At 42.5% G+C, this 13925-nt stretch overlaps 1 protein-coding gene across 1 annotated transcript in view; it reads left to right on the top strand.

Moving 5' to 3' along the window:
• Nucleotides 1-13925, top strand: part of LOC142588573 (MAM and LDL-receptor class A domain-containing protein 1-like) — a 273168-nt gene that overhangs the window by 133411 nt on the left and 125832 nt on the right. Inside the window, exons 43-46 of the mRNA XM_075700413.1 lie at nucleotides 843-992; nucleotides 1585-1670; nucleotides 3280-3447; nucleotides 13464-13560. Of these exons, the coding sequence (XP_075556528.1) occupies nucleotides 843-992; nucleotides 1585-1670; nucleotides 3280-3447; nucleotides 13464-13560 (501 nt within the window). The remainder of the gene's footprint in view (nucleotides 1-842; nucleotides 993-1584; nucleotides 1671-3279; nucleotides 3448-13463; nucleotides 13561-13925) is intronic.

Here is a 13925-nt window from a genome sequence, read left to right on the forward strand (position 1 = left end):
TTTTAAATGTAACTTTTGCGAATATGTTTTTTTATTTTCTCTTCAAAAGTGTAAAAAGTTGGTCTTGTAGGCAGTACATGACTATAGCTACAGAGCGAAGAAAGCAAGACGGAGAGAAGTCGAACAGGAGACAGCGAGGCGCTGTGCGCGTCTACTCCTGTCCGTTTTGTCTTCCTGCCTCTATACCTACAGTTCTCTTCTCTCAACTTTTCCATTGAGCTGCGAATATAAGACTGAAGTTTTAAAGGCCGCGTGTGAATGAACAAACTAAGACAATTATTTTCTCAGTCTAATTAGCGAGAGGGCTTGTTTAACTGGTGAGGAGTAACTGAATTATCGACGTCATGACCGGCAAGACGCTTTGCGTCAGAGTACTTGCAATTGCTACAGAACAAACACGTTACGAAGGACGATGGCTTTTACATTACTGTAGTAACCAAAATACTTGCTTAGGTGGATGCAGAAAACTGGAGTTGATGTAGGGCAAGCAACTTCAATTATGACACTTGTTCGACTTTAACATAACTGACTGTATATACACAACTGTTTTCCCATTCTTGAACACAACGTTCGTTTACTCGTATGTCAGAAGTGCTGATAATGTAGCTTATCTAGCAACACCAAAGAAAGCCACTCTTTAGTGATAGATTATTTTTCTTCTGTTTGCAACATCACTTTAGAAAATTGAACGCGTGTTACGTTTAGTCCACATGTATTACGACCGTCACATTTACGTTGTGTTCGCTGCCTTTGTGAATGGTCGTGTAAAAAATGGCTGGTCACAAGAAGTCACGCTTAAAAATGATCGCGAGATGAGTATCCTTGTCATGTTTACTTTCTAGACGACTACAAGTTTAGGTGCAACTTCGATTCGTCGTTCTGCGACTGGACTCCATTGGAGGCAAGCCGAGGTGGTGGTTGGACAAGAGTAAAACCTTTCCCATCCTTGACACGTGGACCAACGCGAGATCACACAAGTGGAGGAAAAGGCGGTAACATTACATTCAGCAATATATAGAATACTGGGCAAGTTTTTATGCGTTCATGGTCGCAGCGCGAAAGCAGGCACTTACAGGTACATACAAAAGAAGGGAGAGGACATATGCGCTTGTGTCGTCTCCCTTGTACTCTATTAGTGTCTCCTTTCGCGCTACCATCATAAACATTACATTGCCAGTATCACCGCGTCGTGCAATGTACATTCGTATGATCAAAAGTTACTCTAAAGAATGACGATGTACCGCATATCCGTAAACACTTTCGCATAGATCTTGCTTGTGCCGCTATGTAACCTAGAGACACTGGTTGGCTGAAAATGCAAGGACGTAAGCCCTTAGGCCCTAGAGGGTATATTGCAGGTTCACCTCCTAGTGAAAGAAGCCTTCTATCGACAGTTCATGAAACGTGTAGTGGTTTAGATCTATTTGGCAAAGGCAATATTAGCGGGATAAAAATTTACTCTGGCACGCGAGAGCGACAAGGGTAATGTAATGAGAGACTGGTGTAAACTACAGGCACATATGACTTGATTTCATTTTTACTTTTGGTCAAGCACCTGACAATAATTTCATTTTTCTTCAACAGGTTCTTTCCTGTACTTGAAGTCAAAAGCGAAGACTGTCGTCGCATCACTTCTGGGCCCTCAGTTGAATGCCTCCACTCTTTGTGTGGTAAGAGCTGGCCCTCAACTCATTACCTGACTTGGTCAAACTTCCTCGCTATTGCAGATTTTGCTCCCTTGTTAATATGAGCTTGTGTCCTTCGCGGTGAGTTTTTATTGAAACACAGTTGTCGAAGCTTACTGAGGATTATCGTAATAGGGAGACAACTCCACCAAAATGAGTTCAGAATACACTGGAGAGGACCACGACATGATCGACCGGCATATTAGAATTTAATTTTGCAATGAAGAGCATAAAATTCCATTAATCCAGTTCAGAAGTTTCAGACCACTGAAGGCTACATTCGTGTAACACCGGGAACTTGTATTATGAACCGCGGTGGCGTCAAGATCCAAAACGCGCGGGTGCGGTGTCTGAAATACCTAGTTTAATCGGCAACATTGTGCTGCTGACGTGGTACGTCAACAGTTACACGATTGTTTACATGTTACGTAAACAGTTATGCGATTGTCACAGAGCCGCCTCGTAGTTTCAATGTGTGACCACCCTGGTGCGACTGCACTAATGCTAGGAGTGCAAGACATAGTATTGACATGACGTTGGCGCCAACAATCGGCTAAGCTATTGGTAGGTGGTGTAGCTGAAATACCAACCTGTCATACAACTTTAGCGACGAAAACGAGCGGCAAGTGAAAGTACTCGCAGTTGTGTGTCTTTTGTGATAAAAATCACAGCAAGAATTGCCCACCGTCGTCGAACCAGCTCAGATCCGTTGCAGGGAGAAACATCCAGCGAGAAAAAAAAAACAACTTTGTCTGAATGCCTGCGTGCACTTCTGTCTACTTTACTGGTGAACATAACACATCAAAAAAAGCTTCTGAAGCTCAGACGTACAAACCCTAGTGCTTTGTCAGCCGCATACGCACATATCTTCGTCGATATCTCCATTCCGCGAAGGATAGCCCTAGCGTGCCCGCTAGGTTTGCGCGGGACAGTCGCTTCTGTGCACTGGAAGCAATACTCGCAAAAAGTGGCTTTTGACATTAGCATTTTTCAGGGTATTTTAAAATAAGGTCTTGTTTACATCACACATGCGAAACACTAGAAAAGCTCGTGGTTCTCCACAAATGATTGTTGTCAACAGTGTAGTCACCGGTCTCCCTCAACGAGCCTTCTCTGGGTGACAAAAACTTTAGCACTCTAACAGATATGGACGAATTGCGAAGTTCTTTGATTGAAGCGTTTCTTGCGTTTCGCGCACATACCAGCAGCCATTACACCAGACGATGGAAAAGCAAAACATCAGCAGTCACAACTTCACATGACACCTGGAGGAGGTTGGGGTTTATGACGTCAGGAGCTGCAACGAGAGAGAGTTGCAAGGCTGCTAAGGCGTTCATGAACAAAAAGAAAAAAAAAAACAAATTGAAAAATCGGACGATCAAATTGACTCATATTTCAATTTCAACGTTCGTTTGAGAGATTTTTCGGTTGTGTAAGGAATTTTGCATGTTTAAACGTGTAGTATTGGCTAACAAAATATTTCTCGCATTGCACGCATTTTTCCATGTATCTTGCGTTGCCTCGTGCATGCCTGGTTTTGTTTTTGGAAGTAGCGTACGCACATATTTTCATAAGGGTTTCTGATTGTCCACAGATGCGTTTCTACTACACGATACAAGGCCCGACCAACGCCGTGCTCACTGTCAAAACTCGGAGTACTGCCGACGGTGATTTCAACGATGTGTGGAAAAGCGACCGCCCTACTGAGTTCCGCCACTTCACTGAGGCATTCGTGCCCTTCCGCGAAGCTTCAGATTTCGAGGTGAAAAGTGATGCTTAGTCGTTGGTAGAGATCATTGTTCATCGGAATGCTCTTAATGTTCACTGAGATTGTTCGTGTTGCTCTTCTGCTTGTGTATCTTTGTTTAGTTGCTACTTTCACGGGCTGTTTTCCGCTTTCACAAACGATAACTTGCGGCTACTTTGTTGCTACACTGTGCAAGCTTGAACTGGATCTAAACTGTGACCGCGTCCCAATTTGTTTTCATAGTTTTTAAAAACAAGCGGTCAGGAGTTGCTGTTTGTATGTACCGTGCTCTGCTGTAAAATATGCTTACTTGAACTGACTGTGGACGATGCCTACGGGTGTTCCAATTTTATTCGAATATTATTTTAGCCACCATATTCTTGTTGCGTATTGTCTGGCTAAGCGGGAAGCAGTAAACAGCAGAAAACATCTTTAAAATGGGGAGAGAAGTATCTCGGCAATGGTTGAGTTAGGTAGAAATATACTACAATTATTCCCGCAGAGACCAGTCACTGTAGACGAAAACATTGATCAAGGAAAACTGACCTAACCAGTAAAAGCCTAGAATTTGGTTTGCATATATCGGCGAAGTTGCAACCTGCATCAACATAGCAGGACTTCCTCTTCAAGAAAAAAAAAACAGCTCTGTTCTCACTGAGGTTGCAGTGTGTAAATATTTTACGAACTCATACCTTCAGCTTCCACCTTCCTATCGTACGCGGACGCCAAGAAAATACGTAGGTCACCGATGAAGAAGCGGAGAGAGCCAAAAATGAATGTAAAAAATACTTCTGATTCATATAAAATGTAAAGTGTGAAGGGCCGGAGCCATTAATTCGACCTTCTTAAACATATTGCGGTATCGCCAAAAAGTGGCTTGCCGTTAATCTGAGTCCCCATTAAGCTGTAGCTCTCCAGAGTAAATCCTGGATGAAAAAAATGAACTTATGGTATTGCAGAGCTGCATTCACCTTGCTTGAACGGTCCCCAGAGGTGCTTATTTCTCATTTGTGTCAGTTCCCTAATTTTTTTAAGGCGTAGCATTCTTTGCCTGTTCACCGGGACTTGGCATGCGTTGTCGTTCCTTGACCCGATGCATTTGTGAATATATATAGACAACTTGGGTCTCTGGGCACGTATGACTGGGTATGTGCCCATTCTTAGCCAATCTTCTAGAATGAATGTGCCATTGTTACACAAGGGGCATGAAGCCTTAAATGTATTCAGATGTGTGTGGTTGTTCTCTGTGCTCATACATACTCTTATCAAGCATATCATGCATCACCTTCGTCATCGTGACAGCTAACAGCTACACGCGACCAGGTTGTGGTCATGTTAACCGCCACTGCTGCTACCTCGCCAACTCTAACAAACTTCGCGTCGTTTAGACTCCAGTATTGCGTTGCATCTGGGGTGTTTTGTCAGAGTTGTTTTTTTCAAAACGTTCCCGAAAGGTGTCATTATGTTGACTTTCTTTTTTGCGCTGCTGGGTTTAAAAGAAAACACTTATTCTAGACGGCAACACGAAAGACTACAGTAGAGCTGAAATTCAGGCTGGTTTGTTATGCATGATTATATAGGGTGTCACAGCTAATGTTAGCCAAGCTCTTCAACGATATTAAAGACCAAAACACCATCCAAGATAAACCTTTAAGAGGAAGCTTTAGCTCGGGGGCTCCTATCTAAATACATGTAAAAGGAGAATTCGTTTTTCTCAGCAACCACCGCACCAAATTTGACGAGATTTGTTGCATTTACAAGAAAAACTCAAAATCTAGTGACTGTTGGTTTCGAATTTTTGAGTTAGATTGTGAATTTTTTATTAAAAATTGGCAAAAATCGAAAAATTTCAAAAAAACGAAACTATCAAGTTTACAACTCTGTAACTCAGCAATGAAACATGATATCACAATTATGTGAATTGCATCTAATAGTACACTAAAGCGGACAAAATTGGTATGTTACACATGAATATAAAAAAAATTAATCATAGGGACATACAACGTTTGCAAAACCGTTGTAACCAACGTAACAAATTCACGTAAGATGTAAAATGACATACTGAATTTGTCCGCTTTCAATGATCTAATGGATGCCGTTTACAGAACCGCGATATCTGTTCTTGATGCAGAGCTATGACTTTGTAAACTTCGTGCTTCTATTTTTTTCAAACGGTCAAATATTTGAAAATCGTGTTAAGAAAATTTAAGCCCTAAATCAAAATTCCGCTTCCAACAGTCACTAGAATTTAACTTTCTCTTTCAAATGCAACAAATTTCATCAAAATCGGTGCAGGGGTTATCTCAGAAAAACGTTTTTGCGTTTTACATGTATTTGAATAGGCCGCGTCGGAGTTGGGCCCGAGCTAAAGCTTCCTCTTAAGCCCCGCGGTTTTCGGTGGTTAGAGGTCTGATAACCGAACACCGTAGGTCTTATGATTGTATCGTCGACCATTTTTTGCTGATCGTTTTTTTTTCGTTGAATAGCTTGGCTAACGCTAGCTGGAATACACGCTATATAAACAGCGCGCCGTACGATGTACTATGTAGCAAGGCGCTGTGTAAGTCTCTCATTTGTTATATCCATCGTTTTAGACTCGTTTAGGCTATGCTAGATAAAAGTCTACAGCTTGTTGGCACGGCCGTTCGCTGAATAGCAGAGCAACCGCCAAAAGGCTTAGAAACAGTGATGATGATTGATTTTAAGCGTCTCTTCTTTGAAACGGGGTGACGACAAATAGTCGCCTAGCCTGTGTGAGCTAATCGAGTTTTACATCTATTGCAGTTTAGCATTACACCCATCTTGTAAAGTTACGTATGCCTGTAATGACTTCGGCACAAGCTCATCGCTGCTTTTTGCTCCGCCAATAGCCTAAACGTCTCTTGCTTATCTCGACCGCTGACCAGTCAACGCTCCCATCAGTGACTCTGGAAGGTAGATGTTCCCTATGGTTCTGGTTGGATGAATGTCTTGACTTTCCATTACAGTGTGCAGAGTTGTATCCAGAAAGGAAAGATATTGGCGCTACCACAGCGTTCTTTTCCAATAACTTTCTCCTCGCCTTCAGATGTCTTCGGCTCACCTGTGTGTGATAAGCTTAGGATCGTTTTCGACGTGCCTGAAGTTTACCTTTGTACCCTTTGCACTTCCAACAGTCGTCACACTCGCCTCCGCACTATGCCTTACAGGCACTTCCTCCATCTGCGTGTCCGCAATAGGCTCCTTTCGTCTCACCAGTGCAGAACCTCGCAGACATTGTCAGCGTCCAGCATCGGCGTGTGGAGCGCACTCTACGCCGCGTTACGCCGGCCCCTTTTAGGACCCTAAAGTACTCGTACTTTGTTTTAAAATGCACTCACGTAACAAAAAAGAAAGAAAGAAAGAACAAAACAAAAGGAGCAAAGAAGGAATAAAAGAAACGAGAGTGCGCAATCATACAAACGGACTTCTCCGCACAAGATATGTTATTGCGGAGAAGTGAGCGTTTCGCAACGCTTTTCTAATGCGATACTCATGCACGTGCGGACACTTCTATTACGATATCAATTATATGGGCACTCCAAGCGCATTTTTTCCATCGGCGTCGCCATCACCGTGATGTTCCGTATAAAGTCCAAGGGCGATAACACCGTCGCCGCGCGTCGTATGCTGTATGTGCGAGTGAAAACACGCAAGGGAAGCCGACTATCACGGCTCAATCAGGCGCGCGCGAACGAAGAAGGCGGAGAGCGAACGCGCTGTGTTCCGTCGCTCAAAAGGCCGTTGGGGGATGGAAGGGAGGCGTTGTGCTCTGGCAGCAACTGGCATTTGGCCGCTGGGCGCAAGGGGAACTGACCGTTCGCGGCTCAATGTCGCGCGTCATATATGGGGGAAAGTGGGTAGACAGCAGAAGCTTGATGTGGGCGAGTTGGTTGAGCATACTTAATGAAAAAAGAGAGCGCTACGAAGACAAGGACGAAAGAACAACATGTACGACAGACAAGGCGCCTTGTCTGTCGTACATGTTGTTCTTTCGTCCTTGTCTTCGTAGCGCTCTCTTTTTTCATTAAGTGGGTAGACAGCACGAGAGGGAGGAGGGTGGTTTCGACTCCGCCAATAAATGCGTAGTCTGCACTGTCGCGCACGCCGTATCTTGAAAGGGAACTGTAGATGGCTCATACCTTTGTGCGCACTGTGTTCTCGCCGGTCTTGCGTTGAAGTGATAGACAAAGGTCACTCCGCTCGCTGCTGCTGTCGTGCTTGCTCACATCCGCGTTTTGACAGCGAGTGTCTGCGCTCATCGAGTGTGATGTGTTCATGTTTGTTTGTGCACGCTGACACCATGCTTGTTAATTCAGTTAGCAAGCGACTGTTTCCAAGTTTATACGGCTGATAAAACTACTATCCTTACTTTGTATAGCTGTCTACTCATTTGCTATCGCAATCGATGCTTCGCCTTTCGGGTGAAACTGCGACATCTGTAGGGTGTCGAAGGCGTTTAAGTGTATTCTCTGCATCCTAAGAAAGTGTCATGCTTTCCTAGGTTTGTATTTTGTGCATATTCAACTTTTTGCAGCGGAGATGTTATACGCTAGGCTCTGGCGGCTTGTGTGCGTAGGCAAAAAAGGTGGCGGCCACCCGAGAGCTAACAGAGTTCAAGCATAAAGCAAACGCGTATCGCCGGGTATGCCCGAGCTGCTTTTAATCACGAGAAGCGTCAAAAAGCATTGTTATAAGAAAATATCGTAATAGAAAAAGTAAAACCGGTATAGACACTGTTTAGTATAGATTGCGGTTGTACGTCACGGGCTCTATAGGCAAACCACGTGACGTTATCGCAGTTCCCTTCCGCACGTGCAATGGGTAGGCCGTGTGCGGTGAGGGCTGCGGAAGAACAGCGTGCCTACGAAAAACTACATCGTGAAATGAAGCGGGAATGTTTCTTTATTTATTGATTTATTTAAGACAATGCACAGATTGTCTTAGGGGACATGGCTAAAGGCAAACATTTGCCTGACTAGGCCGTGCCACCCGTACATTGGCAGCTAAATGGCAATAGCAGGCTTTCAGGAGAGCACACATGAAATTAAAGTAGCACACATTTTCCAACACTTGAGCACACAATTCACGTAAAAAGAAAGAAAAAAAGGTTAAATCTTACACAGTTTTCTAAGCACTTGAAGCACAAAAAGAAAAACATGTATGAAATGTTTTATACTTGTAGTTGAACATTTCTATTAGTCTTCGGATAGTAACAATTCTTTTACCGTCTCCTTAAAGCTTTGCTTTGAAATTCAAGAATTTACAGGTCCAATACTAAGGGGTAGTCGTTTAGCAGGTTAGGAAGTTGAACTGCTAGTTTTTAATCTCCGTATTTTGTTCTGCAACGTGGTTTTTCTATCAGAGTTTTTCTGAGGTTACAGCTTGTCATTCTGCCATGGTATTTGCTTTGGAAGGAACATTTATATTCCCAGAATTGCCATGAAATTTCGAGGAATAATTTGTAAGTGTGAAGTTTTGATGCTGTTAATATTTTATATTTGTTATAGTATGGTTTAGTGGTATCAGTACGTTCTAGGTTACCTATCGCGCGCAGTGCGTGGTTTTGCAGTGTTTGCATTGATCTTAAGTTAGTTTGTGTAGTGGTTGACCAAATCAGGAAACAATAAGTTAATCGAGAATGTATAACCGCATTGTAAATATTGCGCTTCACGTTTATCGGCAGGAAATATTGCAGCCTGTTTAGCACACCAACAGCACGAGCAATATTTTTCTAAGAACATCTACGTGTGGTGACCAGGACATATTTTCATGGAATATTATTCCCAAAAATCTGGCTGTTGGTGCCTGTTCGATGTTGACCTTCTGAAATTGGAGTGTAAGCTGAGTGCGGATTATTGTTCCTTTCGATTGAAACACTAGATACTTAGTTTTTGAGTTATGTTTAATTGGAGTTTATTTGCATTTAGCCACAGGCTTAGTTGCTGTAACCAGATGTTAGCTTGCTCAAAAAAGATTTCTTATTTCTCTTCCTGAGAAGAACACGTTAGTATCATCCGCGTATAAGATAATATTGGAACAGCCTTTAATATTGACAATATCAATAATATACAGTAAAAATAAAACAGGCCCTAAGACGGATCCTTGCGGCACTCCGTACTTAATGCGCTGAATTTCGGAAATAATTTATTGTTGTGTACTGTGTTGTAGAGGTGAGACAGCTTTTTATTAAGGATAATGCGACACCAAGAATTCCATAAAGAGGTAACTTTTTCAAAAGGACATCATGTTGCACGCAATCGAAGGCCTTCCTAAAATCGAGAAAGATACCTAGAGTTAACATTCGGTTTTCTATGTTGTCAAGGATTTGTTCCTTTATTTCAAGTAAAGCGGGTTCTGAAGATTTAGTCTTGCAGAAACCATATTGCTCGTGAGCTATTATATTATACGTGTTTAGAAACTCACAGTCTTCTGTTAATTGCATGCTCAGCAATTTTCGTGCAGACAGAAAGAACGGACATTGGCCTGTAGTTATTCATGTCGTTAACTTGCCCACTTTTATGAGTGACAGTCACCCGAGCTATCTTCATCTTATCTGGAAACACACCGTTAAAAAGAATGAAGTTACAGATATGTGCAAGAGGCGGGCTTACAACTTCACCGACGGCTTTCAACGGCTTCACTTTTATGTCATCTTCACCAGAAGCACAACTGTCTTTCAACGATAAGATCTGTATCTCGTGCTGCTCAGTAGGTGCCAAGAACACCGTGGAAGAACATCGATTTAATATATATTCCGTGCAAGAGACCAGCGTATCATTTTGTGACGACACGCCTGCATCAATAAATGTGAATTGAACGTATTTGCAACCTCAATATCTGACAATTCGCTATGTTTAAATTCAACTTTTTTGCAATAAAGCCTTTGTTTATTACCTCATTGATCGCTTTCCACATGAGATTTGAATTTCCTATGATAACAAAAAACTTGTTCCGTAATATTCTTGTTTAGAGCGTTTAATATCAGAATTTAATTTGTTATGCTCAGATTAGAAAGACCGAAAGTCATTTCGCTTCTGCTACTCAGAAAAATTTGGAAGAGCTTGTTACGATATTTTATCCTGTTGTAGAGGTCAAGAGAAATCCAAGGCTTTCTAGCTTTTTGTGTTTTTTAAACTTCTTAAGTGCAAAACACATGTTGTATAAAAACATCGTAAGCATTGTTTACATCAATTTCCACTGTCACTTCGTCCCACCGATAATCATAGATAAATTCAACAAATTTCTTAACATTCTGTTCTGAATAAGCTCTTTTTAAGCTTTCAGGGCATATATTGGATGGCTGTTTATGAGGTAGCAGACAGTATATATGGAAGTGATCACTAAGATCGCACATCAGGACGCCTGCTCTTACATATTCAGTAGAAAAACTCGTCACAGAGAGGTCAAATGTTGTCTGGCTTGTAGGTGTAATGCAAGTAGGCACGTTGATGACATTTGAACACCCACATCACTGAAAAGTTTCCTGAAAACGCGTATATTCTAGGTTGTCTGGGCAAGCATCCATATTAAAATCGCCCATTAATATTGTTTCCATTTTAGGTTAAATGCTTAGTTCTAATAATTTTTCAGTAAATTCTAAAAACTTACGCATGAATCCAGATGGCGGGTTGTACACGAGTGAAATCAAGCTGTTCATGCACTGAAGACCAATCAATACATTCATAGCATTCGTTAACAATCTTGAGCTCGGGAATTATACTATACGACAAACCAGAACAGACATAAATAGCAATTCCGCCTCCTCGTTTTTTCTGTCGATAAACAGAGACACAGTCATATCCAGAAATAGAAGCACATTCATCCTCTGATGTAAGCCACATTTCACTAAAACAAAGTAAGTCGAAGCAGTGTTGCAGTTAAGACAGATACAAGCTGACTTAATCAAACTTATTTCTGATATTTCGCACATTAAAATGATAGACTGAAAGTGGACACTGGTTCTTTAATGACGCGACATCACGAGAAAATTGGAATTCCAGGGTCGCAATTGTGGTTTAGTGAACATAACGCATGTATTGATGTCACGTATGCCGCCATCACTTCGAGGCTGTAAGACTGACCAGATCCTCCTCGCCGGGTATGACAACAGCTCGGTCGCCGCTCCTATTTCGCACTAAAACTTTACCGTTTGAGTGCCAGACGTATGCGTATCCCGAGGTCCGGGCCCATTCTTTCGTCTTTAATAAAATAGCACGTGATAGCGGTGTCATATTTTCACAGAAAAGCACGTGCCCATGGTCATTTAGTTGCTTCTTGTTTGCAAGCCAGGAATCGCGAAGTTCCTGGTGAACAAAACGGATAATGATGTCCCGTGTTTTGCCTGGTTTAGCGGGAAGTCTGTGTATAGCCATAACATCACTCTTGTTCAATAGTGGAAGCTTAATTTGCATCGCTAATTCGTTTACCTTCATCATAAGGTCTTCGTTCTCGCTTTCCGGAATACCGTGTATTTCAATATTTATCCTACGGCTACGGCATTCAAGATTATCTAGGTCCCGTTTGATTTGGGACAATTAACTGCTCGAATCTGCCTGTTCAATTGATCAAATCTGTTTGATAGTGGCGTGCTAACTTTTTCCTGAGCCTGCAGCCTCGTCTGAGATTCATCGAATTTGTCAGAAAAATGTTGCACAGACGATTCCAGTTCCACCAGTTTGATTGGCAGGACCAAAAGGGTATCTAGCTTGGTTTCGATTGCTAGAAGTCGAACTGCGGCGTTTGTCGCTCAATTTCAGCATCCTCGCCTTGTCCCACCCCCCGACATGTCTCCCATTTTCATGGCTTCTTAGAGATATCGCGCTTTCCAGTAGAAGCTTCTTCCGTTACACCAAAGCTCGAACCAAAGTGAAATTTGAATTTGCACTCAGAGCAAGTTATGTACAATCCATTGTCAGGCACCGCGGAGCGGCACACACAACAACGCGACATTTAAACATGTACTAGTAACACTTGTAAATCTCAAGCAGCGTTGGCAGCAGCGGCTGGCACATACAAAAGATAACTGATAGGAAACACCAACCTGTGATATTTCAAAAACGTCTTTCAGCGGACATGCATCAGATGCTGCCGCTACTGCAAAAGTGCGCAGGAAAACGGTTGTCAGGGCTTGGTATAGCGAATGGTCCAGGGGGCGCTCGAAAAGTGTGTTGATAGCAGATAAATGGCAGGGAAATCCGTGCGGTGGTATGGGCTGACAGTATCGGCACTCTGGCTGCAAGTGGTGGAAGAAACCGGGAGTAAAGTTGGATGCTTGAAACCGAGGTAGGCCAAAGATGGGGTACGGGCACCACAGTCCTGCGACGAGCGCCCGACGATTCCACGGGTAAAGTTCGTAGACGAGGCAGAAGCCACCGCACCTGTAATATTTCAAAAACATCTTCCAGTGGACATGCGTCAGATGCTGCCGCTACTGCCAAAGGGCACGGCGACGGCGGGCGGCACTTAATACGGACGAAGATCGTGCCTCAAACATCAAGCGTATGCACCTTTGGTTGGATCACCCTTACCGACTCCACTTCCATAGTAATTGTGGGTGATTTCAACATATACGTGTCTCGGCCAGACGGAAAGTGGTTCGTAGCGCTTCTCTTGAAAAGTTTGGGCATTTAGTGTTACACAAACATCAGTGTGCTCACGACGCGTCATCAGTCGTGTATAGACCTCACATTGCCCAAGAACCACTCCAGTGTCGCCACAGAGCCACTGACCGTATACCCTAGCAATCATGAAGCGATAATCACCTTGGTGACCAAATAATAAATCCGAAAAAGCAAACAAAAGAAGGTTCACAATCAAAAAAAGCATTGAGTGTGCAATTTAAAAAAAGCTAGAAGGATTTCGTGAAGAAACGAAATTCATTGTGGTACGTGTATCTTATTTTCAATCAACATATTTATTGTCAACATATTTATCGCCATATATACAGCTACGCTGGTCATGCACCTTCACAGAGTGAAATAGCCCTGATTTTCTTTTCTTTCTTTGACTAGGTGTTCATCGAAGGCAGTATTGAAGGAGCAAGGAATGTCCAAGGTTACATAGCGATCGATGACATCACTTTCCTTGACAGCTGTCATGCTGCTTCAGGTATAGATAATTGTACCTCTGACTACGTGGTTTGATATTTCACGGGGAAGCAATATATGTTAACTGTACGCTTGTGTAACGCCACCATTCTACTTATTCCATTGTGTTTCTTGCAAGTGTTAAAAGTTGTAGGACACAGGACACAACAGAGTACCCATTTCTTCAGAATCTCAATGCCGCAAATGACCGTAATTGTGAAAGCGTAGAACTTAGTCTTATAGAAATGACAGGTTGGAAATGTAAAAAAAAATATACAAACTGATATAGCTTTTCTTGGCATTTGTCATTTAGCAATTTATTTAAACGTCACAGTGACATATGTGAGGAGTATAAGATAAGCAGCCAGGACAAATATGCACAGAAAG

The sequence above is a fragment of the Dermacentor variabilis genome, chromosome 1 (genome assembly GCF_050947875.1).
Source record: "Dermacentor variabilis isolate Ectoservices chromosome 1, ASM5094787v1, whole genome shotgun sequence".
NCBI lineage: Eukaryota > Metazoa > Arthropoda > Arachnida > Ixodida > Ixodidae > Dermacentor > Dermacentor variabilis.